The sequence below is a fragment of the Balearica regulorum genome, chromosome 10 (assembly GCF_011004875.1).
Source record: "Balearica regulorum gibbericeps isolate bBalReg1 chromosome 10, bBalReg1.pri, whole genome shotgun sequence".
NCBI classification, from domain to species: domain Eukaryota; kingdom Metazoa; phylum Chordata; class Aves; order Gruiformes; family Gruidae; genus Balearica; species Balearica regulorum.
Genome location: NC_046193.1, coordinates 21,888,997 through 21,916,202, shown reverse-complemented (window position 1 = coordinate 21,916,202; position 27,206 = coordinate 21,888,997). Strand labels below are relative to the sequence as shown.

General features: G+C 42.9%; 1 protein-coding gene across 2 annotated transcripts in view; it reads right to left on the bottom strand.

Moving 5' to 3' along the window:
- LOC104636362 (contactin-4) overlaps positions 1 to 27,206 on the bottom strand; it is a 337,483-nt gene that overhangs the window by 96,739 nt on the left and 213,538 nt on the right. For both annotated transcript variants that reach the window (XM_075762486.1, XM_075762485.1), the window contains exon 6: positions 7,915 to 8,010. In XM_075762486.1, the coding sequence (XP_075618601.1) occupies positions 7,915 to 8,010 (96 nt within the window). The remainder of the gene's footprint in view (positions 1 to 7,914; positions 8,011 to 27,206) is intronic.

The following is a 27,206-nucleotide window of genomic DNA, read 5'->3' as shown; positions in this document are numbered from 1 at the left end:
CCTTCTTCCCTTTCCATTACTTCTTTCAAGGCTGTTTTCCAAAGTTTTAACATAAACTTTGGTTACTGTTGACTGTAAGGGCACCGAAGGAGAGCATTACAAATGTTTGTTCCCATTGTCACAACAACGGCTCTAAACATTTATTAATAATGTATTAATTCTTCAAAAGTGACAAATGAAAAGGCAGTGTGACATTTTTCAAAGAAGAGAGAGAAATAACTGTAAGGTTGACACTACAGGACGGGGATTAGAAGGGCACAAATACTTGACAGCAACTGAAGAAACCTCTGTTCCAAAGCACTCCCTGCCGAGCAGCGCTGCTTGGGGGGCGAAAGCCCCATACATCGATCCTCTGATGGTATGAAAATGCCTGGTAATTGCCTTTTTCCTTCTGCACTGTTCTCATTAGTTTTCCCACTTTTTCTCCCCTTCCCCCTTGTACTATGCAGCGGGGGGCTGTATAAGCACAGGAGAATATGAGATGTGATTTGTGCGATAGATTATTTACGAGACAAACCCCTCAAACCATTCATCACATAATAGAGGCCATCAGCCATACTTACAGCCAAAGCATTTTCACTGTTTCCAGCCCATGAAGTGCCCATCATTGCTTTAAAAAAAAAAATAATAAAAGGAGAGGAAAACTGACCAGACGAGTAAGCACGCACTAATCATTTTTCTGCAGAGCACAGAAGTGGTCTTAGCACCACTGTAATCAGTAAAGTGCTTTCTGAAAACATGTCTGGTGTCTACACTTCACTACCTACCGTACAGCGTGAAAGGCTGAGATTGAGATGAAATCAGAATTGCCATCTCTTCTGTCAAATGCTAAAATTTAGTTAGTTCTACTTGATTAAGCTGTGCAACAGAACTAAAAGTTCTCCTAGCTACTGGGGAAAAAAAAGGCAAGAGAGAATGAGAAAACCTGAACACATCCATTATGTGAAAAGACATGAGAATAATTCTCTGTCAACATTTCAGCTCACAGATACAGACTCCACCGCTGTGTTTCCAACAGGAGTAATGGCATCAGATGGGAAAGAGTTATTTGAACAACTGAGCTTTAATGCATCCCCTCCTCTTTGGGAAGATGGACTTTTACAAGCGCATTGAGAACACGGGCACTGCAGAGAGACAGGAAACTTGTTTCCCTTTAGCTCTTGCCTTTGTTCAGTCAGGGAGACACAGTTCCAGAAGCTCAGGAAGGTTGCCTGGCTCCGCAGCAAGGAGCAGAGGGATAAAGTGTGCAGGGAGCCGAGGTTCAGGACTGGAAATTGTGTTGGGAAGGTTCAGCTCCTGGCTCACCAGGAACATCATTAGTGGCCCAATGCAAGTGGGCAGGAGGAGACACGTCCTGATAGAAACATCAGCAGGTTTCCAACTGCATATCTAAGCGCTTTGCTGTCTAAAAAAGCTAGCAGCTGACTTATTTCTTCCACAGATTACTGAGATAAATTAGGAGGAGTGAGAATAAATATGCTACAGATGTCATAAGTGGTGGTATGGGCTATGGTCAGAGATCTCAGAATAAGACATACCTCTAGGGAATGCAAAATTTAAGTAAACAAGTAATTGAGAGACCATTTTCACCAGTTCTCTGTGTACCTTCACCATTTCTCACAGCACAGGAAATCTGAATCTCTAACTCTATAGGGTTTTCCCACGAGGGCAGGAAGGCAAATGCCATGAGAACATCGTGTATATAGATCTTGTAAAAATGAACCAAGAGAAAATCGGGTTGGGGGAGTGAAGGAAATCCTAAAAGACAAATTTCTTCCCAAAGAAGCAAGGGGGAAGGATTTACAGACTCATTTGTTCTGCATGCTTATGGGTTTGCTACCAGCCCGTCAAGTGAAACGTCCATACTTTTCTATGATTGTATTTTTTTAATCCCTAGACTCACCATGTCAGGGTGTTGGAAGGTATTTGAAAACTGCAATTGTTAAAATATTAACGGACCCTGCCCTGACTATCAAATAAATCTAGTAAAAGGGGCAGTTAAATGACTCAGTTCCCACAAACTTAAATGAAAGAACTATTTGGCACAAAGGATTATTTTGGTCTTAAAATTTGGAGATAAAGTTAAAAGGACAGTGACCTCCAAATACTTCCCAGGCATATCCCCCATGGAATGCAACTTATATTCAGAGCCCTGAGAAACACAAGCGAGTGTTTGCTTTGGTGTTTGGGGCTGCTTGTTTGTTTCAATTAAGTTTATCTTAACAAACAAACGTATCTTGCCAAATTTGATTAACAATACTGAAAAAAAGCAAACAAGAAAAGCTAACCTGTTTCCCCCTGCAAACTCCTCTCAAAAGGAAAACATTTTCACCAACAGCTTAAATTGAACACTCTATTTTACATTTTGAAATGCTTCATGGTTTCTAAACATATCTAAATGTAACGAAAAGGCTTAAAAACACAATGGAATGAAACACTTCGGACACACCAAAGGTTGGTTTTGTGCTGGGTTTTTTTCGTTTTGGCTAGCAATCCCCCCCAGCTGATTACTCCTACAGCTCTTCTGAAGAGCGACAGCAGATGGTATTGATCTAGCAGGGCTTTGAAAACATAAAGCAATATAACATTGGTTTATGGCATCCAAATAATAGAGCTCGTCTTAAGACACGCTGAGATACCTTAACTAGTCTCATCAAAAAAAGTCATGAAAACTTTTTGACGTTCCTCCCGTTTCCAAACCTGTTCCTGCCATTCACTCACTGGCGCCTGCCCAGCCAACGCTGCGGTGGTGGCCAGTGGCTGCGATGGGGACCCTCGTGTGTGTGTTGCCACAAAACCAAAGCCAAATTTCAACTACATACATACTTTTACGATTTTTGACTGTTCTCTCTTGTCTACTTAAATACCTACAGCTGCTCATCGTGCTGTTACACCGGCCCCGAATGCCATGTTCCAATAGCAATGTTTACTCTTACATTATTTTTTCTGTAGAACTTCACAGGTAGAATGGTCAACACATGACCATTGATAGGCTTTTGATTAAAAAAGCAGTAGAAATAATGAAGGAAAACCCTTCACGCACAGGGTTAATTATCTCTGAAAAATGCTGACAACCCAGGTAGGTTTCTACTAGTTCTTACACTGATTTAGTGCATGAAAGTGAACAAATGGGGAAGACCAAAAAAAAAAAAAAAAAAAGGAAAAGAACTGAAAACTTTTAACAGACAAGGTGCCATAAATACAGCAGAACTGGCTTTGGGGGCTCAGGCATCTACTGCTCCAAGAGCAGAAAATATGACAGAAGCAAATGTTTGATTTGCATTTATTCTGCTTTTCAGTCCAGCAACTTCCCAAGCTCCAGATGAACATTTATTTTGCAAATTTCCAGCACTCAGCAAGCACTTCATCATAGGAGGCAATCACATCATTATGCTGCTTAACAAAATGTAACACCAGGATGCACTGACCTGACAAAATAGTGACTCCCTGCTGAAACCATGCTGCAAGAAATACACATTTCATTTTCATCTTGGGGGACTGGGAGGGGAAGCCTAGATTCATATGCTGGATCTCCAACTCATTTTAAACTAAAAATTGGAACAATACATGCCCAAATTGTTCTGCGCAAGCTGCACGCTGCCCACTTTATGATGCTGAAAATACTTGTTAATCATTCAGACTCATTTTCAGGATGAATTTCTTGCAACATTTGAACAGTAGGAAGCTCTTTATTCGGCATCATTAAGGAAAAAAACCCCCACAAAACTCTCAACAACTAATGTATGTAGGACAACATAATTTCACTTTTAGCCACCAGTTCTTTAAACGTGGATGTTTCCAAGTAGCAAAGTATTAGAGTGAACAGCAGTTGAAAGGATAAAGGTCTGGATACAGATGGACCTTTTTTTAGTAATATCCACAATTTTTATGACCAAGATGACCAATGACAGAACAGTGGACAGGAAATAATTCCCTTCTAATTTACTATCTATCTTTTATCAAATCTCTTCAGTTAACGGGAGCTCTAAGCCTTGCCACTTGAGCCCCCTCAAAAGAGGAGACACTGGCACTGAGCCCTCCTCAGACACAAAAATTCTGGCCACCCAGGAGGATATCCCTAAGCTCTGTGCTCACGAACTGGCCGGCATGCTTTTTTTCCAGGCTTCTACTACTGTAGTGAATATCACCATCATCAAAGCAACAGCTGTTCTCAGATTGAATAGTTTTTCATTTTCTTTACAAATTTCATTTTCAATGCAGATCAGAAACTAAAGTTGTTAATAATAATAATAGTAGTAGCAGTAGTAGTAGCAGTGTATTTTTTTCCCCAGACAGTCCTACGCTTCAGCGTTGGTCATTCATGTTCCCAGATGCTTTTTGCAAGGATGATGAAGTTAGGTTTGCTGTCCTAATCAAATTCCAAAATAAGTAATTGCATTTTCTCTATCTTAATGCTACTCACACTTTCAATAAGATGTATTATTTTTCACTTCTAACCTGAACGTTTTTTACTGTTGCACTACAATTTTAAATACTTGCAATGTTATATCCCAGTGGTGGGATATCGGGGTATTGGAAGGAACTGATCTCTACAGCTTTGCTTTGCAAACACTGCCTTGGACCCTGGGGATGGAAGCTGCCAATGAAACCCGGCGGTTTTCCGACATAAAGCTACTTCCCAGTGATATCTGATATTCTCTTATGAACCTCCATCTGCCCAGAGCTGGAACAGGAGATAGCTGCGGTAATTGTGCAGTAACTGCTAGAGACCAAAGAGCTTCGATTCCACTGGGACACATGCAGTTGGCTAACAGAAACACGATGCACAGGACTGAAAAGCATTAACTTTGCAGTTGTGACTTTTAAAACTCATCCTTATTTCTAACCTTAGGAAGAAAGAAAAGAAAAAGAAAATATTGCCACAGAGAAGATCAATTGCTGTACAGCAAGGGTCTCAGTCTGAATTAACCAGACCTATTTTGACTCTCCATTAAATACTTTCTATGTAAACCAGAAAACAACAATCGGCATAACTCCAACCCAGCTTAGTTACAAAACTGTAATAGTATCAATTTAGACTAATTGTGGATCTGACTACAATTTAGATAATTTTCTAGCTGGAATAGAGCAGGTCATAGACGATGGTCATGTAGGAAGTCATCTCCCATCCAAATGATTGAGGGAAATAATTACCCTTCGGTTTTCTGCCTTTCTGGGCAGCAGAAATGCGCTTACCTCCCAGTCACTGTAAGATGCTCTTTCCCACATAATGAACCCAAACTGGAAATAGCGCCAGCACCTTTCTGGAATGTTTTCATATCTCCAGTACATACACCCAGACCAAAACTTTCTCCTGAATCACCTGAGCAAACCTAACGCAATTTCCTTCCCACCGCTTACACGAACCACCACCAGCTGCTGCATCTCCATGCAGGGCGTTCATGCTGCAAAGTATTTTCTTATGGCAAAACAGAAAACCCTCAGCAATGGCACACCCGAGCTTTGCTAAGGAGACAAACGTGCATGACTCCTGCCTCGTCTCTATGCTCCCAAATCTCCCCCACCCCTTTTTTTTTTCTTCCTATGGAAATGAAGCTAAAAATGATGCTTTACCTGTAGCACTGCAGACTGCAAATGAGTTTGTGGGTGATCCACAACCCTCTTCGGTGGTTTTTAATATCTAGTTTTGGTAGCTTCCTTATGCGATGTGGCAATGAGACCCACCTGAAGGGGCTGAGGGGCAAGCTCCATCCATACAGACCAGAGGGCACGTTATTTTGGGGTGTAGTACACACTATAGAAGCCACTCCCATAAAAGTTAGATGCTGTGATAACGAGTAATTTTGAGGACTTGATATCACAGGTGCAAGAATCACCTTCAAGAAATGAACACCAGAAATCTGAGATACTGGAACTCTCATGACAATCTCTAAACTAAAAGAGAAAATGGCATCTGAAGCCAAAAGGTGAGAGAGGTCCTAGCTGAATAAATTCAGTGGGTAGGTACGTTTGCCATGTAACTCCTTCCTCACAGTATGTAAAAGCAAGGTTTCCCGTCGGTCTCCCTCCAGCTGCCCAGACGCAGGCAGAAGCAGCTCCGTGAGCGCTTGTCTCCTCTCTGAGCAATCCAAGCAGCCTAACGGCAAACGGCTCGCCAGGCAAGTTTCATCCCGCTGATGAAGACAGCCAGATTTCACAGTAGAATTGCAAATTTCTTTAAAAGGGATGCAGATCCATAAAAGATGACCGTTTGTTGAAATGAGCCAACCACAACAGCTGGTCGTTGGTTGTGGTGGTCAGCGGCACGACACACGGCACTTGTTGGGCACACACAGACCCTGCCCGAGGCGGCAACTGGCAAGAAGAGATGACTGACTGACTCCCTTTCTGACATTGTTTTTGATATAAAAGTAAGAGTGCAACATGTGTGTTCAGGAAGTCAGCCAACAAATGGAAGACTGGCACTTTTAAAACAAATTTGTGCTAAATTGTTTTGTATTTTCTAAACATCTATACCATCCTCTTTGAAGCAAACTGCACCAAAGTAGTTGCTACATTATTTATTGTAATTGGCGAGTTGTAAACTCTGCTTTGAATCTATTTTCTTCCCTTTGCCACTGAGAAAACGCTGGCTGTCTTAGTGCCGTTAATACAAATCGCTCATAAACCTCACGCAAACGCTGGAGCCGATGATGCTGGCTCTTCTCGGAGAAGGACCCTTGGCAGGTACCACATGCTGCCAGAAGAGATCACTGCAGGGCAGGCACAGAGAGCAGCTGTCGTAGTCTTCCCTTTCATCTCCTCCTTAACTACTTCGTAACATAAAGAAATATATTGAGAATCCAGAGAACAACAAACACTTTGGTGTTAAAATTCGGAAGCTACGAGAGTGGCTGGGTGCACTGTGCCATTGACTCTCCACTCCCCAGGATAAGGCAGGTTAGAAATGCGGCTACGGAAAACGCCCAGGGAACACAGAGGAGCGCGACACAGATATCTGAAGGATTCAGGGCTGATCCAGCCCAGCTTGGCTAGATCTGAAACCTCTAGCCCTTGTTGAACCCCAGGCGATGCTTGATTGCAGTCAGGCGTTGCAGCGTATTGCCCAGACAGGGGGAGACCCGAGGTGCCGCCTGGGCCAGTGGCACAGAACAGTGGGCAACGCAATGCGAAGAACCCTGCCCGGCTCTGCCGTGGCCAGGCGTGGGGGGGACAGAGCCAGTACTTCCCACGAGGACCAGTTTCCATAACCATATGGGGACATACATGCCATTGCCCCTATCCTAAACAGCGAGTATAACGTGGCAAGTGCAAAAATGACACATTAGTAAGGTTTTAAGAGGGGATCAGTCATTTTATGATACAACTATAGTACAGTCTTGCTGGCACGTTATTTCCTCCTCTCCTACAACACTCTCCCTTGCCTCTCCCTCCCATAAAATCAGTAGGATGAACATGCATTGCCATTCCAGAAATAAATCACTGTATGAGACCTGGACAACTGCTAACGGATGCCGAGTACCCTGGAGACAAAAATAGTGACAATGAGTGTTTGGGAAAAAAGGGAGAAGAGGGAGAAGATGCACAAAAGTGGCTCTGTCAGCAATCTTCATCCTTTTTGCAGAAGAGACGCTCAGGCCACAGACAGACTTCTAAAAATTGCACATCTTAGCCATGTCTTCTATACATGCACATATTGTTTTAGTTTGCATCAGTTCATCTCCTAAGTGCACGCTCGTGTGCATTAAAATCAGGCTCTTTCACTTACACCCAACTGAAGATCTCCCAGTGCATTCAGTGACCAGGACCACCCAGCGCGACCCACTCAGGCTGGCAGCACCAAACCTTCTCCTTCAAGGTGTGCCATTTTAAGCTTCCTCAAACACACTCCGAAGATGAAACCCCTGCAAATTGCCGCAGAGTGCTGAGAGCAAGAGAAGGAAATGGCTTTACCTCCAGAATGCGGCGGTGGTCCACACAGCAGCACCATGCCCTGGCCCTGGCGGACGGACACTGTGCTTCTCGTTCTGGTTTTGAAGTTCTCAAGATCTGCCAAGAGAAAAAGAACTCCATTAAAGGGGGTTTAATTGGTTTTTTTCCCCTCGTGAGAAGGACAGAAGGTTCATTAGGAATTTGCTGCGTGACAGAGAAACAAAGTGAACATCAGCTTGGAAGGTGGGTTGGTGGGACCTGGGTGGATCATGGGGCAGTGGGAGACTGCTGTGGCAGCAACCACCAGAAGCAGCAAAAACATCTCCACGGGCTGCAGGGCTGGTAAGGGGGAAAAGGTGCTGATTTACCCTGGGCAGAAGATGCACCTAGAGAAAACTTCAGCAACCTGTAATGCTGCTAGTTTTATTTTACAAATTTATGAAGAATTACTGCCTTAAAAAAATCACTACTTTCAATCATGTCATAAGCCTGTTCTGTTTCCCTTTAGGAGGCTTGTTACCAATGCCCTTGCAACCCATGTGTAGAAACCCTTCCTCTCCCATAAGGAAGTCTCTTGTAATACTGTTAGCCACACAGTGCTTTAATTAAATTAAATTCCTCCTTCCACCTCTCTCCTTTTCCTCTCCTTCAGAGGCCATGCACTGCAAAAATGCAACTCCCTCTCTTCTCTCCTTGCACACGGAATTCAAGAAACTTGCTATTAAGTGACGAGGTGACTCTGAACGTCGAGCAGTGGCACCAGGTATTGATCAGCACCATCGGCTGCTGCGCGGGAGCACTAATACACTGAATCACTTTGCTAGCCTTTTATCTTTAACAGTCCCTTGCATTTCAATTTTCACTTTTTTTTTTTTTTTTTTGCTTTCACTGTAGCTGAGCTGTGGTTTGGTGATTACAAACCTGTTGTCAGTGCAGTTGGGAACCAGAGAAAACACACAGGTGATAAATATTTAACAGCAGGAACTAGTAGGAACATCATTATAAGGTTACAAGGATGAAAAATTAAGCCTTGATTTTTATCCCCTCTTGAAAATGTTTTCTGGAAGCACTGGCATGCATACTTAAAAAAAATTAAATAAGAAGAAGTCACTGCTTCATTTTAGAAACCTTTTTCATGGACCCTTCCTGCTAAAGGCAAATTCAGGGCAAAATCCAGGCAAAAGAGGAACTACAGTGTAAGTAGTGTGTAACAATTTGTCATAGTGCTAGTACTCATCGTGAGATTTCCAGCACAGTTCTGCCGTACCCTTACGCTGTATATTACATCATTCCTGGGATCTTATTATATTATTTCAGCTTTTTCATTTCCATTTTAGCAGATAAATATTGTGGGGACTTAAAAAGCCTGCTGCACTGCAGTGAATTATTTGTGCAACCAAAACCAGTCCAAAGCTGCCACCCTCCCGTCCTCCTTCTGCCCAAGCCCACGGACAGAAGCGACTCCATAAAACACGGAGTTTCCCAGCCTCAAGTCATAGTCTGAGTCTCTAACTTGGAGCAGGGTGATTTTCTGTGTCCTTCTGTCTTTTTTTGGCCTACGAAAAAAGACAGAAGGAAAACAGAAGGAAATCCATTATCAATGAAAACAGAGACACACAAATTTTCTGCCCCACGTTCTACAAAAAAGGAGGAATGGCACTTTTCAGGAACTATCACGTTCCTCTGGCCACCTGCCAGTCCCACAGATTTAAATATATTTTGGCTGCATACAGGCACAAGATTGGGTCTCCTCCTCACTGAGGATAGTTGCATAAGGAACAACAGCCTAAAACCCAAATGACGCCTGCAGGAATAAATGTGGTATTAGGAAACGTATTTACATGAATATTATTTCCAATAAATGAAAACGTAAAGTAAAAGCAAAACAAGTCCCAATCACCAAAGCAGATACTTTATATACATGTATATGCATATAGATGCACTAGAAAATAATTGCAGAAGTACTTGTAAGAGTCTCTCTATATAATGGAAGATTCTTCATATCTCTATGTAGCTACTTCCTCCACACTGACAGACCCAATACATTATGCCATATACATACACACACATTATGCCATATACATACACACACAAAACATTTGAGAGATTCTGCAGAATTCAGTTTTCAGGCATGAATCCTAAAAAAAACCTTACGCAGGTCTGGCTTTGGAACCCAGGAAAGAAAAATTGCATCAACTCTGAGCCTGCGCGTTTGAGCCTACTTGTACGGTGCTCCAGGGAATTCTGCTCTTAATCGCAGGGGAGGGAATGGGAAAGGTCTTTCATTACTAATCAAAAGACACAGCCACCTGCCTGGTGACCCAGCAACTCTTGGTTACGATAGTACGGAGAGAAAGTGCACGACTCGATAGTTTAAATGCAAATCTACTCCCCTAACTTTTTTTGCAAGGAAGAAATAACCCTATTTGTTGACAAAACAGATAGCTATATATTTATGACAAGAAAAGGATTGCGACCTGGAAAACAAGTCTCTGCTTGGATGAACAACTAGGAAATGATAAAATCACTATCGCTCGTAGTGCAAACTATCAAGCTTTGAAAGTCAACCGTCAATTCTGAAAAGCCTCATGCATGTGCTTAAAATCTGGCTCTGAGTAAACTAACAAGATTAAGATAATTATAAGAAAGGCTAATGTCTCATCAAACTGATTAGGCTGATTATGCTCGTGCATTCTGAAATCCACACTTCAAATTTATTTTTGCAATACCTAAATAGTAACTTGAATTAACAATAATATCATTAAGATTTTATTAATAAGAAACTTCATTTAAACACCATCTTGCAATCTTTCCCAAGAAATTAGGAACAATATTAGTGCTGTCCAATGGTTACAAAGTGTACAGATGAGCAATGTGCAGACTCGAGAGGTTCTCCTCTGCTTTCACATGCTGCGGAAAGTGGACAAAACCCTTTCCTACAAACTTCTGCTCAAATGGGTGCAGAATATTACACTGAAATTTTGTACCGCTGAATTCCCCATTCTCAGAGGTAAGACCACTTGCTAAACAAAGGTTAAACACACTCGCTGAAAACCACCCCGCAGGAAGCTTTATCGCAGCAGCAGCACTCCAACACTTCTTTCCCCACGTCTGTTACCTTCCTCCAAGGGAAACACCGCTGTCTAGCGCGCCTCTACCCCTGCCCGGAGAGTAGGGAAGAAATTACTCTCTACATTTCTGACATTAAAAATCAATGGGACAGCAAAAGACGAAGAAGAAAATAACCCTCACAGCTGCAGAATGACTCCGAATTACAGCGTAAATGGTTCGGCTGTATGTGCCTCCCCTGACGAGAGCATTAAGTTCCACTTTGCCTTGCCCCCAGGCTTAAAGACCCTGGCTAACACGTGAGGATTTTTGTTCTTATTTGCCAATAAAAAACCCCCAAAAACCCAAACCCACAAAAAATGCCAGGAGACTTATTAAGGCAGAAAGCTCAATTATTTCTTGGCAGACTTACTGTGTTGGAAGACTGTTTGAAGCAGGACTATCGTATCTCCGTGTTTCCCTCAATACCAGCTCTCTCGCCACTGGAAACTGCACCTGAGCAGAACCGGGTGACCCTGGAAATCTGAGGTTTGCAGGTGTCCGGCTGCTGGACCTGCCACTGTGCCTGAGCAGATGACCCCCACGACACAGCGTGGCTATTCAGCATCTGCTGCTACAGGGCTGGCCTCTACTCATCTTTTTATCACTGCATCTTATTTTACCTTTTTTTTTTCCTGTTTCCTACTCCTCCTTGTTATATTCTTCCATGCTTTACTGTTCATCTATTTCTCCTGCGTACGTTGTCAATGAAATCACCGACTCCTGACACAAATACTTTTGCCCATATTTTGAAAAATAAACCAAACAAAACATCCCCCCCCACCCCACCTCCCAAATTCTGGAAAAACAGCTGAGGATGTAGATTAAAAGAAAACAATTTCAGATTTGGGAGGGAGGCAGTGAAAGCCTCAAACAGGTCAAACAGAAGTGAGACATTGGTGATTTACATGCAGAAGCACTGTCAGGAGGAGACATGCCATCTCTTGAAGTGTTTGCTAACCCAGTGGGGGACGTAACAAAAACCAGTGGTATAAAGCTGAAGTCATGGAAACGGAGATGAGAAATTACACTTACTATGAACGATGATGATCGGCTGCTGGAATAAACTACAACAGAGAGCAGTGGGTTCAGCATCCTTGACACCTGGAGATCAAGACCACCTTTCCAGAACGTGTACAAACCCTAACTATGCTTTAATCATACTTCAGCAGCCAGGTTCAGTTAGGGATAAATCAGCAGCGAATACGGACCGTGATAAACGGGAAGGCACGTTACAGGGCACTGCACCCATCCAGCCCTCAGATGTGTGAAACACTGGGGAGGAGGAGGAGGTCTGGAAGCCGGTGTGATAGTCTGGTGGCCTGATGGCCACTAACAGACCTGAGAGTCCCACAGGTTTGCTCCCTGGGACCTGGCTACACAGTATGTAAGAAATCCCAAAATAATCACATTATGATTAATTAAAGTACCCCACGGGGTACTAAATACCTTATAACAGAAATAAAAGACACAGTCATTCCAGGAGTTTACAGTTAAATGTTAGACATAATGCAATGAGCATTGGTAAAAAGAAGAGAGAGAACAAGATGCAGCAAAACAATGCCTGGAAGTGATAAGTTCATTAAGTTTTAGCACGCAGGCATCTTTGTGACTTAATTGAAGTTTTGAGGGTGTGAATTGCTTCAATTACAGTGATCTGTCATTGCATAGATCAAAAAAGAAAGGAGCTTTAATTTCAATAAAAATATTTACACATGAAACAAACAAAACATGACCAGAATTGAGGGCTGCTGATACGAATCACAACTGCTTCTTGTTGGAGCCAGGATCCCCGCCTGTGCTTTTGGTGAACACGTGTCACCAACTCAGGGACTAGGCAGTATGTGACCATGAAAAAAATACTGGTTTTATTCATAGGATCAAAAAGGATAGCAGATGCAATAAGGATGTAAACTTACCCTAACTAATCAAAGCAGCATACGCCCATGCGAGAAACCCTAGGTCACTTGCACCAATGATTAACTCACAGATCAGGCTTTTAATTTAAGTGTGTGATTTCAAATAATCAAGACCAGATATTTGTAGGACTGTTAAGAAAATAATATACTTGCATGTTAGGTTTATGGCCTATTTAACTTGGACATTCTCTATTTAGAAAGCAACCGTCAAAATTAAGAGAAACCACTGAGGAAGAAAATATTAACGCTTTGCAATTCTGGAGGTCAACGTCCTACCAAAGCTTCTGGGGAGAACACAGTACCAAACCAATGACCCCACTGAAAACAGAAAAATACTGTATAAGCTCCAGTAACTCCAGCATCACATGAGGGTGCGATTAGTAATGTTTTCAGTGCAAAGAGGAGAATATAACAGGGAAGTTTAACAGCAATGCAGACAGGTTATCACGATTAACTCTTACTCAGATCTTATTTAATGCCATATAAATAATGCCATATAAACTTCATCATCTCCAGAGTATCAATTCTAAATCAGACTTAACAGACCCATGCGAGTAAAAAGCTGTACATATTTAACCTGTGAAAAACACATGGATTTGTACCACTGACACCACTCTACTAGCAATGGCATGACTTTGGGAAAGTCACGTAAGTTCTCTGTCTCATAGTCTGCACATCTCTAAGGATGAGTACTTAAACTGTGCGTCTCAAATGAGACTTAATTAGCTAATATTTGCACAAAAACTTGACACCTGATGCTGAAATGCGCTGGAGTGCAATATGCTATAAGCACGTGCACACTAACGCCCCCTTTAACGTGGCCTTGAATGTCTTTTCTCGCATCGCTAGATTTTTCTGTAGCCACCATTAACACTCTGCCTTAACGCTCAGTGATACAACTTGTGCAGGTTCTGGTAAGTGATGCCTGTCTGATACAGGTGCTTATTCCTCAAAACCACTCAAAAGCCCAGAAGGTGCCAGCAGCAGCTGTCAACCCTCTCAGCTTTTCAGTTTGGGGAGGAGACTGCATCGAATGACCTCCTTCCAAAACCTCCAGTGTGGTTTAATAAAAGCTTAAACAATCTGAAACGATCCAAAGCCCCTTAAGACTGGGTAGTTTGTCTCAGTAAACGGCATATGGAAATTTTAATCAGAAACATATGGCTTTTCACAGTAACAATTATCCAAGTTTGGCTAGAGTAATGAAAAATTTCCCAAAGTTTTATGTACAAAAATCAGTCTTTATAGCAAAGAAGATTCAATTGTAAGCAAAACAAAAGAGCTGTAGCCTTTTGTCCTTTATTAGGACCTACTTGGGTTTGTACTTTATTTATGACATGTGGTAATTCTTTTTCTAAGCGACCACTAAATGAGTCCTGGAAATCAAAGTCTGCTCTTTTAAAGAAATATTTCACAGATGACGGTGAAGTACGAGCAAGCAAACAAGACCCCATCAGCTCACTTCCCCACAAGTTCCCGCTGTCAGGAGCAGTGTCTGATTTGACCTCTGCTTTTCATATTTACATCCCTTCTCATTTACAGCTCCGCTCGTTCCATTGTGAAGACCCCGACGCAAGCAGAGCGGTTACAGCGTTTGTACCCGGGCCCACTTGGGAACATGGAAATAGCTCGGCTGCTGAACTGGGCACAGCCTTGGGAACCAGAGCGAAACAAGGCGGCTTCCCTCGGGAGACTGCGAGTCTCAGGCCGTCGGTGCTCTGACACAGAGATCCCTATTTTTTACGAGAGCTAAGCTCTGTTTTGCCTGCCTTTGTTTGCCGGAGGAGGGTTTCCATGGTTTGCCTTTTTTTTTTTTTTTTTTCCTAATGCGTAGCATATTTTTAGAATCCAAAATGCTGTTGTAATTATGCCGATTCTGAAATTAAGAGAGAACTCTCTATGCAAGAGGGCTATTTTAGAACTATTAAACAAAACCAAAAATATTATAGAAAATTACATGAATAGTAAATGATTCAAATTGATGGTGACAGGTGTCTGCATGTCTTTTAGAAAGCCAATTTATGTGACTATATCATGTAGAAGGAAGCACTGCTGCGCATTGCCTTGAATGGCATACTGTCAAAAACTCATACACCATTAGTGAACCCTTTGTCATTACATTTAAGGGGTTTTTTCCTAATGATTAGAAAAGCAGTGTCAATGCTATTTTTATCTATTATTCTTGTTTAACTGATATGAAACTGTTTTTCCTTACACTATATTCTAACAAAAACATACGTACATCAATCACTTCTTTACACATCACTGAATTTTAATTTACAAAGAAAACATGACTAATATTCAGGCTTTTATGCTGCTATTTTTTACTTAAAGTCTACCTCTGGAGACTTTTGTAAAGTGAATTTGATAACACATCGGTGATACTGCTCTACTGAGTTGATGTTAATAGCAAGTAGCTACCAAAGCACAATACTTGTATCTATATGTCTGTCTATATCTTCAAATGGATCATTATTCCTACAAGGTGAGCTGTTCAATGAACCTTGATAGAAGGCATATGTACTTCAAGGGATTGTAACAGGGGACCCCGAGAATAGGACCACACGGTAACTGCAAAGGCCTCGCTGGTGCAGCTGCAGATGGAAGTTGTGAGCACAAACCCGCAGCTCCTCCTCACCAAAGGAACGCACCTCGGGACTGAGCAAAAGTGGATTTGGCTGGAACAAAGAGAACCACGAACAAGAACACAACTTATATAAAACATACAGAGTAAAACTCAGACGTAACAGAGATGGGACTCAATGAAGAAAAAGCAATTAATACAGTAGTAGGAGGAAATGTATACAAATATCCAGAGTCAGGCCCAGCTGGGGGGAAGAACCCCCCCACCACCAGCATGACCGCCATGACCACCACCACGCTCTCCAAACAAAGCAACCCTGGGGCAGGCAGGGCTGTAACCGCCTCTCCTGGGAAGGCTCACACCGCCCAGGGAGGAGCACAGGAAGGGAAAAGGCAGATGGTACCCACACATGCTAGACCGCGTGCGCCATTGCAACCGTATAATCACTGGGAATTGGCAAGAACTGGGCACTACGCACTCTAGCCTTAGTATCATTGTAACTGTGCTAAAAATATGTCTTCGATTAGGTTACTAACTAATGCTTCAGATAGATTATCAACAAATCCTTTGATTAGGATTTTTAAAAAAGGCGGGGTTTAGCCCATATAAATCGCATGGGGTCTTTGGTTTGCTATTTCACCCTTGAGGCTTGGTTGTAATTTGGATATAAGAAACTTGAATGGTTTAAAAATTAATTTGGTAAGAATTGACCTTCACTACATACATTAAATGAACTTCAACAGACCCATATGACAGGAAGTAAAGTAATGATATAAGTAAGGGGTGGTTACCTCTTCATAGATGTGAAACCCACAATCCACGTACGTACACAGGTACAGCCAAGAAACCTAAAGTTGATTTTCAAGCATGACTTAAAGAGATTTATGGAGCATAATAGGGTTTGCCTTCTCGTACCCCATCTATAATTTTAAGATGATCCCAGCAATCTAAGATTTAGAATGATGTTTAAGGTCATATACAGTCCTTTAATCGCAGTCAATGGGATATTTTTGTTATTAAAGACCATATGACTTATCCCAAGGGTATTCTGAATAGGTTGGCAACGACACCTTGTTGAACAACAACAACAAAAAAAAAAGCAACCAGAGAGTTTGGCTAAGTCTTCCTAGTTCAGACTGAATAAAGAACCTTCTACCAAGAGAGAGCTTGTACACCCTCTTCCAAATTGTTTTCATCGCATTTGCATAACGCTCCACATACAACAGAGCATCCTTTCATATCCTGGACAAAATACACAACCAGATGGAGACAGAAGTCATTTGCATCGCTGCCCATGGAATAATATGACTTCATTGGCTGTAGACTATAAACTATGCTAATTTGGCCCATAAAATAGTCTTGAAGATGAGATTGTAGTGCATCTCAATCAATTTCAGATTTTAGAGGACATTGGTTTGAAGAAATCATAGCCCATCTATATGAAGGCAGGCTGAAAGCACTTTAACTGATGACTAGCACCCACAAAAGCATTAAAGCTTTTTGCTCTCGAAACACTTGACAAGATTTGCCTCCTGATATTTATGGCTCTAATATCTCTAAACACTGTCTCTATAAAACCTGTGCCTGACTTTAAAAGCAAGGTTTTATGTCATCCCTTTCACAAATACACAAAGATTAAGTTCTTCTGCCCATGTCCTTGCTGTTGTGTCAAGACTACACAGCGGGTTATGCAGCTTGGAATAAAACCCCCTTTGATACGGAGCTTAATAGAATTTTAGTTTAAGAGCTGGTGTTCTAATGAATAATTTTTAGACTCACTGATTTGAGAAATAGTTTACAAGTCTGGGGATGAAAGCTTTCTAATTTGACCTTTAGAACAGAAATTTCACTGGGATGTCTACCTCACTAAAAAAAATGAAAATGTTTTAGAGGTAAACATCTTGCCAGTCCCCCACCTGGCCTGTCCTCCTTTGGAAAATATTTTTGCTTGGACTTTACACCTGTAGGCATTAAACAAGGTACTGCCTGAGCATCTTTACCAAGTGGCCAGGTCCTGTTTGGACTTCTAGACCTTTCTTTTCCCTGATCTTTCCTGCATAGAAACTGCTACTGTTCTCGCAAGACAAAAAAATTCTGAGATGAGATGCCGTGGGGGCATCTGCAGCTGGAGGAGTTTCACGTGGGGTTTGCTCTGAGGGCTCAACTTAGGTATGGGATGAGAAGAGCCGTGTAGCCGGTTTGAACTCAGAGCAGATGTCCTCAGAGGAGGCACGCTGCCTCTTGCCAGTGAGAAGGGCTGACAGCTCCTCCTGTCTGAGCCAGGGGCGAGCTGCACCGGCCAGGCTTGGGTTAGGAAAGGAAAAAGCTGGTATGTCGGTATGCAAGCCAAGATCTTGTTTTTCTCCCAAGCCCTCCCTGCTCTCCCTGTCACTCACATCTCTGACCTATGTATCATCTTGGACTTTGACATCTCTATCTGAGTTCTCATACTGAGACTATGTTTAAATCTTGCCAAATCATTCTGACCACCAGCTACCAAAGCTGATTTGTCTACCTGCATGGCTGAAGTTCCTCCCCAGGCTTTTACCTTGCATCCCAAAGACTGCAACAGCCTTTCCTTGAGCGTTGTCGATGCTGCTGGCCAGCACGCAGCTGCGGGAGTCACAGATCCTCGTGCTGTGCTCGGATTGTTTTCTCCTTCCTCCATCACACGAAGCTGCTTGTCCTCACCAGGATGGCTCCTCCTGGCACACGATGTGCTCTGCACCTCGCTGGGATTTGATCCTTGCTTCCAAATAGGCAACAAGGCAGCCCCAGTGCTTTTTTTGCCTGCCTTCATGCTACTCATCTTACTGGGAACAGGGGCTCTTAGCAATATCTGCAAGGCACCCACTGTTCTCTTCCCAAATCCAATCACTCTTTTCTATGATATTGCCAAAAATAAAAAAAAGAAAAAAATAATCCTCCTCAACTTCATGTTCCATTTCATACAGGCTGCCTGTTTACTTTCTTTCTATAGGAAATATTTCAAATGTTTGTTTTGAAGCAACTCTTCTGCTTGAGACAAAATGCTGAGGACTCAGAAAATTTTATTTTATTACTTTAATCTGGAAAATCTGGGCAGACATTTCCCCTTGGGTTGACTCCAACAAGGTTATTTCACTCCTAGAATTTTTTTTATGTTTTCTTAGCAAAACAATACGTTATTTGCACACTCTCTTCCAGCACAGATGATTTTGCGATAGCCAGAAAGCAGTGCTTCTGTTGGCGGCAGGAGATACTGCACAGCTCGCTCTCACTTCATAGCTGAGCATTACCATTGCAGATGCCTGGCGCGTACCCCACTGGAGCGTGCTCTGCTGCACCTTCGTACTTTGTGCAGCTAAATGAATGCAAATACAGACCCCAAATAACATAAAATAACGTGACACAAGCTTGCCGAGCTGGATGTTTCAAAGAAAAATTTCCCTTTGCTTGATACAAACACAAATGAAAAAGACCCCACAGAGATCCTGGTCCTCGGAGAGTACCTGGTGGTTCAGCTTGCCTATGGAAATGTACGTTATTATGCCAGGCAGCATCTCTTAGAGAGGAGATACTTTTTCATTCTGTTCATCTCTCACTTCTAATGAATTATGAAATGGCAGTCACGTTTGTTGCAGACAGGAAAACTAACATGGGACAACTTTTGACAAACATATTTAAAGCTCCGCTGTCCTTTGCATGCCAACACTGACTCCCTGGTTTTGCATTCCAAAAGAAATTAGGAAAGAAAAAACAAACACAATGACAAAGCAGACACTAGGATAAAATTGTTCTGCACTGGTCTTACATCCCATCAACAGGAACAGAAATTTTCTTACAGCTGGCATTTGAGTACAGTCTGTGTTTGACCAGGGGGTCCTGTAACTGTGATTTCCCATACATTTAAAGACAATACTGATTTGTGTTGATAGAGAATCAGTAAGGACCAACCTAAGGATAATAATAATTTCTTCAAACTAGGCAAAATAGCATTATTTCATTTGACAGTCCAGGGGATTTCGACCCAAACGGGGAGGTGTTACAAGAAGCATCCTAGTAACTGAGAAAATAACATAGACCTCCTGATTCCTTGTCCTATTCTCTATCCACTGGACCTAAAAGACCAGAAAAAGTGATTACAATATATCACAAAAACATATGCTCTTCAGGCATTTGTGTCACTCTATGATCAGTTTTTACAAGACGTTCGGAAAGATTTGTAGCAGGAAAGAACCTGAATCAAAAGAAGCCTTAGTTGCAGCTCCAGGTGTTTATGCGGATTGAAGCTCATCACGTATGGCCTGGACAGCAATGGTTCACAGACCTGACGTACCTCTAATGTCTGTAACGGAGAAAGCGAGCAGGTGGAGATTAATTGTTACAGAAACGATGCCCCAAATTCAATCCTGCTTGACGAAAGCAAGGGGGAAAAGCATGGTGACCATGGGGGCGTATGTGAAATCAGGAGCAAGGACCACTGCGTGGGGACACAGTGTATCTCTACCCTGGCTGTTTATGAGTATATTGCCGTCAAAGTCTCTTTGGGGTTCTTAATCAAAATCTCAAAATATTAACATTTGAAAGAAATATCCTTATTAAATCATAATAATTATCTGTAAGCTAAGAGGGAAAGATTTCTTTTAAATTTATGAGTTTGCAGTTGGTCATATCCCATTTTGTCTTTTCAAGAAAGTATGGTTCAATCTCGCTCAATAACCAAGTTCCCTGAAGGGTCAACTGTACTCTCAAAGATACTGCTTTATATTGGCATCTACGTTTCCAGACTATTTCATTTATTGTCAAAATAATTTCAATTTGCAATTTGTTTTCCTCTGTAATTTATGCACCCTTCTAGCTGTCATCAGAGTAAGCCAACTGGACATCAGTGATTTGCAGAGGTAAGACTGTACTCAGTGAAGGTAGCGGGCTATACTCTGTGTTATGCCAAAATTAAACTCTAATATCACCCATGTAGGTATTCAACTGTTCCTATCCTTGGCTTTAAGAAAAAATGCTCACAAAAATATTCTGTAAATACAGTCACAGTCAGAGGATTAATACTGCTACTAAGGACACACTAATAATCACAGCATAGTCCTATTTTCATTCTCGTTTTTAGCCTTCAAAGAATGAGATAGACGTCAGATGATGTGCACCGATTCTTGAATAATCTAGCGGTGAGCAGCCAACAGGCCATGAAGGGGAACTACCTTGATGGGAACACAGGTAAGTTGCAAAGGCTTCAGGACTGAGAGAACAGGAAAGTTTGCTGATAAAGAGCACGGTATCAGATCCTGCACAAAGCCGGGGGGGGGGGAAGCAGGGAAAGAAAGACGAAGTCTTGCTCTCTCCTTAGCTTACTGTGGGAGCTTTGCACCGTTTTCTTTATGACCTACGCACTGAGCATCTAAAAAGTGGGGTGGTATTAAGTTAACAGGTGAGATGTCAAAGTGACTGATTAAGCCTAAGGTCAGAAGATCTTCAAATGCAGAGAGATCGACTCCATTTCAAAGTGAAATCGTCCCAAAACCCTGGGCTCAGAACCTGAATACTTACTGCTTCATTCAGAACATCAGAGAAAATGAGAAATCTTTCTTTTTATTTCCTTCCAGGTCCAAGCGGAGTTTTCCACAGCACCCTGACATGATTTAGCACTAAGATAATTTTCTCAAGACTAGAAAGAGTTTCACAGAACAGCAGAGGTTTTTGCAAGGAAAGCTTACATCACTGGACCTTGGCACACTGGGACCAAACTGGTACATTTAAGCGTTCATTTTAAACACACCCCTAGATCTGCATTTAGTTCTTAATGATCGACCCCCCTAGATATAAAAGTAAAATATTTTGAATATATGTTATTTTACATATTGAAGACCAAATGAATAAATAAGGAGACAGACAGGGAAAAAACTATCAAGCCTGTGCCTTGCTGTTCCCTAAATTCCTAAACCACAAAAGAAACGGTGGTGCTGCAACCCTCCTGTGATCTGAAGCTCATTCCAGCGCAACGCCCAGCGGCGTGGGCAGCAGGTCCCGGCCACAGCCCTCTGACACCTCCTGCGCAACGTTCCCTGCCCTCAGCAGCTCTATTTCTGAAATACGCTTCCTAAATACCACTGCAGGCTTACAAGATTACGAGCTTTGAGAGAAGGTGTGCTGATTATTTACAAATGCCTTGCCACTGCTTTAAGTAATAATGTATTCATCTTATTTATAACCCTTGGGTGGAAACCAGCAGGTATAAATCCTATGTTTCTGTTCTAAGTTAAGGGTCCCTCTATCACAGATAAAAGTAAAGTAGGTTATATATCTATCCTCTGCTACATACTCCCTGTTGGTCCTATTCATCATTAAAAAAAAAAAAACCAACAAAAGGAGAGCTTACGTGAGGCTTAGCCTAGTTTTCCGCCCATCGGAGACTGCGTGGCAAAGGTGCTGAGGTTGGGAGCTGGTTCTCTAACGCTCACCACTGCACTTTGCACAGCTCAGTTAAGATTTCAGCAAAGGAGAGAAACATCGGGAAACGCGCACGTAAGAAAAATTCAAATCAATTTGCTTGTTCCCTTGTTAAGAGCACACCTTGCATCACCCCAAACCCACTCCTGGGAGCCAAAACCATAGGGGTGGCTGGTTTCGGATAAGACCATCAGGCCCTTTATTGATATAAATGGTATTTTTCCTGTACGTGACACCAGAGGAGGAACCAGGGACTCTATTTACATGCTCAAGACACACTCTTGAGCCAAACTTTGTTATAACTAGCCCCAAATCTTATCTGACGGCCCAGACAGTTTTAACATTACAACTCTGCAGGAACGGGGACACTACGAATAGCTTGTGCTGTGACCTGACAGCTTCATTTGTATAAACGCACGGAGGAAAACAGGGATGGCCCGTGCATCCCAGCCACTTCGATGGGAGCGGGGAAGCCTGGGGAGACCAGAAATGCACACGCAAGCTCCCAAGTAATGCTTTATTTGCAGAGTTTCCGGAGCTACAAAACTGTTCCTTTAGGAAAAATGAAAAGTTTAGGAAATCTCTCCTACCAGAGAATCAGATTTATTTATTGGACCTAGAATTTAAAAAAAATGCATCCAGTGTATCTGGGAAATTTTACAGCGAGTTTTTTAGTCTCCCTGGAAACTGAAACAGGAAGGTTGGCCAGAGGAAGCAGAGGCAGACCCTTTGCAGCACGGTGTCATTCGTTGCTGCCGCAGAGCCGCTCCTGCGCACCAGAATCAAACCCTGCGTCTGGCCTGGACCCGCAGGGGCTCTGCAAGGCTTCGACGGGAAACAGCGAGGCAGAAAAAGAGATGCTGGGGTGTGTACGGGAAAGCAGGCCACGTTAAGAAAACCACTTCCTGAAGCGGTAAGAAAAAAATGAAGAAAATTAAATTATTAAAGGCCGATTCATGGGCCTCGGGTGTAAGCAAACTCCAGTTGCTGGCTGGGGGTGTTATCTCTGAATTGTGACTGTACGCGTGGGAGGCAGCGCACTGACGAAATGCCAGGAAAAAGTGAATTAACCTACAGGAAGAGCTGCAGATTGGAAGTCGAGGCTCCGAAACAGCAGAAGGGGTACGTGCCTGAGCAAGAAATAGCCAAGTGTGGTATTTCAATCTGTGGGTGAAAACCAGGCTCGGAGCACAGACACACACGTCCTCTGGCGCTGGCTGCGGGCACGGACGGATGCTTCCCCATCTCAGCGCCGGTGTGCAGCTCCCACCCAGGATGCTAAAGGCTCCCACCCCACGTACCCAGCAGGGACTTTTCACAAGTGCTCTCACAGAGAACCAGAACAAAGGAGGAGCCGGGAAAATGCGCTGAACCGGCTTTCTGCCCTTCATAAATAGAAAATCCTTGAAAATTTAAACTTCCTGAGGAGGACGAACACAGGCGACCGATGGGCTGCTGAGGGACGAGCAGAGCGGCGCACACCCATCGTCCCAGCTGCGGTCCGACTCTGGGAAAAAACAGCCCAAACCTTCTGTTCTCCTTAATTTCCAGGAGGTTTTAAACACATCATCTTTTCTCAACACTCAGACGTTAGTAATCACTGCGGAAATGATTTAATTTGCGTGCCGAATGCCTCATTCAGCCGCGCGGCAGCGCATCGCTTCATTGATCAATCAATGCGACTGTTGTTGCACTTGTTTGTTTAGGCAAGGCAAGGCAGATACTTCGGTGGTTCTCTGAAAATGTTTTCATTATTAATTGTTCTTGAAAGAATTACTTCATTGATCATTTAATCTCCAAAAAGAAAATGAATGCACTTCAGGGCAATAAGAGGGTAAAACAGTAAAGAATTTGAGCAACAATTATAATTTGTTTCTTAGCAACTAATAGCAAAAATTATGGGATTTGCTCGGGTACGAGATATAACAGGAATCATTCCAGCAATGGGAATATTGAAAAAAATCCTTTTCAGTATAATGTTGGGAGTAATTTTCTTTTTCTACCATCACAGTGAAATTATTTTAGGATGGTAGGTCAAAGCCCCAAAGTATTCTCATTACAATCGCATTATTACTGTCTTTTCTGCTACCATTTGCACTGCACAGTGCCGAGTCCTAGCTGCTAATTCATGTGTAACAATTATTTTCGCAGAAACACTTCTATAAAACAAATTCCTTTAATATAGTGTGCGGGGAGAAACGGCTTTCAGAAAAAACAGCGAAGTTCCCTGCAGTTAGGTGCATGTTCGCAGTAACGAAGAAGAAAGCTAGAGTTTCTGTAAATGAAGGATCCAATGGAGAAGGGACAACAGGGAAGTGTGAGGCTGCTGCCCTGGTCAGCAGCAGAGGGAAACCCACCTCCAAACCCTGCCCTCCAGGCACGGCTTCATCTTGAAACGCAGTAAAACAGTTCAGGCTAAATTCCGCACACCGAATCAGCCGCCAAAGGTGCCTCCCTTCAGCCCCATCACCTCCTCTCCTGGGGCCTCCTCCTGTTCTAGAAACTGGTACCTCAGCGGCCTGGACATCTCAGTACCATTTCTGCCAACCGCAGAAAATGCCCATAGCGTTATCATGGGCCTGTTAAATTACAGATACCAAGGAAAGTCCTTCATAGAAAATTGCTATGGGCTGGAAAGACACCGATTTCAGAGAAGTGTCTCTGCGCAGAGCGGGAGGACAGACACCAACCGTCCTCCCACTGTGGGGGTGCGACAACATGCAAAATGCTAAAACCCCCTGAAAAGTAGACCCGGTTTCTCTAACAGCTCATGTTTCACAGACATCACTTTTAGGCAGTTTTTACAACAACGAGGGGCAAAGCAATTGTACGACTGAAAAACCGCACCGATTTGAACTTCATTTTCCTCTTCAGATACCCATTTTAAAATCAACAGCACGTGACAGACATCAGTAGTGATGAGAAAGGCAATGGCTAGTGCATGGCTACTCACCCACTCTCCGCAGGGTTTGTTTTTAAACCAGCATTACTGCAGGCAGCACTGTCTGTGTGTATTTTCAGGTTAAACTGCAAATCCTGCTGAGGAATTTAGGGCCAAATTGGGTCTAGTTATCACAGCAGGGAAAGGATATTTCATCTACCACCATCAGGGATGGTTCCACAGGAGAAGATAGGGGTCATCTGTTGGGAGAGCGGAGCCTTGGCCCCGTCCCGGGGCCGCATTAGCTGCTGCAGGTGGAGGCGGTGATGGAGCAGGCACAGTCTGAAACCGCCAGGATGGGGTCACAGGGGTGACCGGATTGACCCTCCGCACTGCTCCTGGAGCTGTGCCAAAATGTCTGGTTTCAAAGCTGTGGTGGTGAAAACTAAACTGCGGCCTCAGGAAGGTAAAATAAATATCAAAGTTAATCTCTACTTAGAGTTGTTATTCTGTAGGTGCTCGTAAATCAGCTGAAGAGTAAGATGATAACTGCCATTCTCTTTGCTGGGGAGAGTCTCGTCTCGCTCATCCCGCCCTACCAATGGGACTGTAAAAGAACAGATCACTTAGCAAAGAACTGCAAACAGAAGGGGAAACCTTCCTTAGTCTTTTTATCCCCAAACCCATTTCCACCAGCATTGCTCATTTTGGACAGGTTTGACAAGCTGGCCCTTTTCCTCGGTACCAGCCTTTGGTTAAGCAAGAGCAAACCCAAGGGCAGTAGATAAGCCACAAGTCACATGAAAGCCGGCACCCTCCACAGTCACCCACGCGTGGTGATGGACTGGGGGCTCCTGCAGTGGTGGGAAGCCACTGGGACTCAGCTGCCCAAAAGCACAATCCTCTGGACATCTACCATACTTGAGAGTCAATAGAAGGGCAGGAGGAAGAGATCTGAAAGTCTTTGGGGTCAGCACCCGCAGAGGGCATGGGGTACAAGCATAGTCCAGATTAGCACTAGCAGAGCCCACCAAAATAAGTGAAATCTTAATACATAGTCCTCCAAATACACACTCCTGAGAAGGGTCTGCAAATGTTGTGAAGAGCAGGCTGGTGAACTTCTCCATGGGAGGGCATCGATGCCGCCTCGCACTGCGGACAGACAAGCTCTTGAAGCCTTTGCTGGGACTCAACTTTATGATTTTATGCCTACGGAGATGTGGGTATAAATGCAACTTTCAGCACCTATGTGCACTAATGTTCCATTTTGGAAATTATTTCACAGTGAGTAGAAATAATTTGGCAAGGACTCTCACTAAAAGAGCATCCTGCTCACGCCGTGCCGCCCTCCTGCCCGCAGCCAGGACCTGCTCAGCACCTTCGAGTGATGCCAGAGAGAACAGGAGCTGAGCCGGCCGAACAACTTGCAAATTCATCCCTTTCCGAGGGGTATCGTCCAACTCTGGTGCCACTAAAAATCAATACCGGTTTTATCATTGACTTAAACGGAAGCAGGATCCGGGCCACAGTAAACAGCTTTAATCATATGTCTGAACGGTCGGGCACATCTCTAAACTGCCGCGTCAGAGCTGCGCTTCTCTCCAGGCATAACTTCTTATTGATTTCAGTGTTACTTCCAAACACAAACTATGGTACACTGAATAAAATTGTCAAGCTAAGCCCCATCCCCCAAAATAAAAAGCACGTAATCTAATTCAGCTGTGTTTTCGTATATCATTTTGGAAAAGCCATTATTAGAATCCATACTCAGAGTTTAAAGCTTTTTCTTTTATTATTTTCTGAGAGCCTATATTGCTATAAAGCACAGGGTTTAGGGTATCATTAATCCATATTCTGTTACTGTGGCACAGCAGATTCCTTACTTTCTGAAAACGTGTCCAATTTCAGAGACAACTAGCATTGCAAAAAAAAAAAAAAAAAGAGAGAGAACAAATTTGAAATGTAAATGACGTATCACAAAGCAAGTATTGGGGAAAAATATTAGCACTTTTATCATAATGAGTTTGTAACCTAAATACATATTTCAAGGATTAAATCACTGACCCTCTCTGACCTCCACAGGAGGTTGAATAGCTAGATCGCAGTTTAATCTTCAGTGAAAACGCTAGAGAAGAATAATACAGCCCTTGAAGAACGAATGAATGAACATATATTAATGGTGCCCCAAGATTCAGAATTTAACTCTTAAGGGGGGGGGGGGGGGAAGTTCAAACCCCAAGACATTAGTCTCAAAAGACCCAGCAATAACTTTCCTCAGAAATAAAAATGAAGTAACAAAAAAAAAAAAAAAAAAAAAAAATCACACAACACACGATCAGAATGGAAAATAAGGGATTGCTCAGACAAAGGGGGAAGCTAC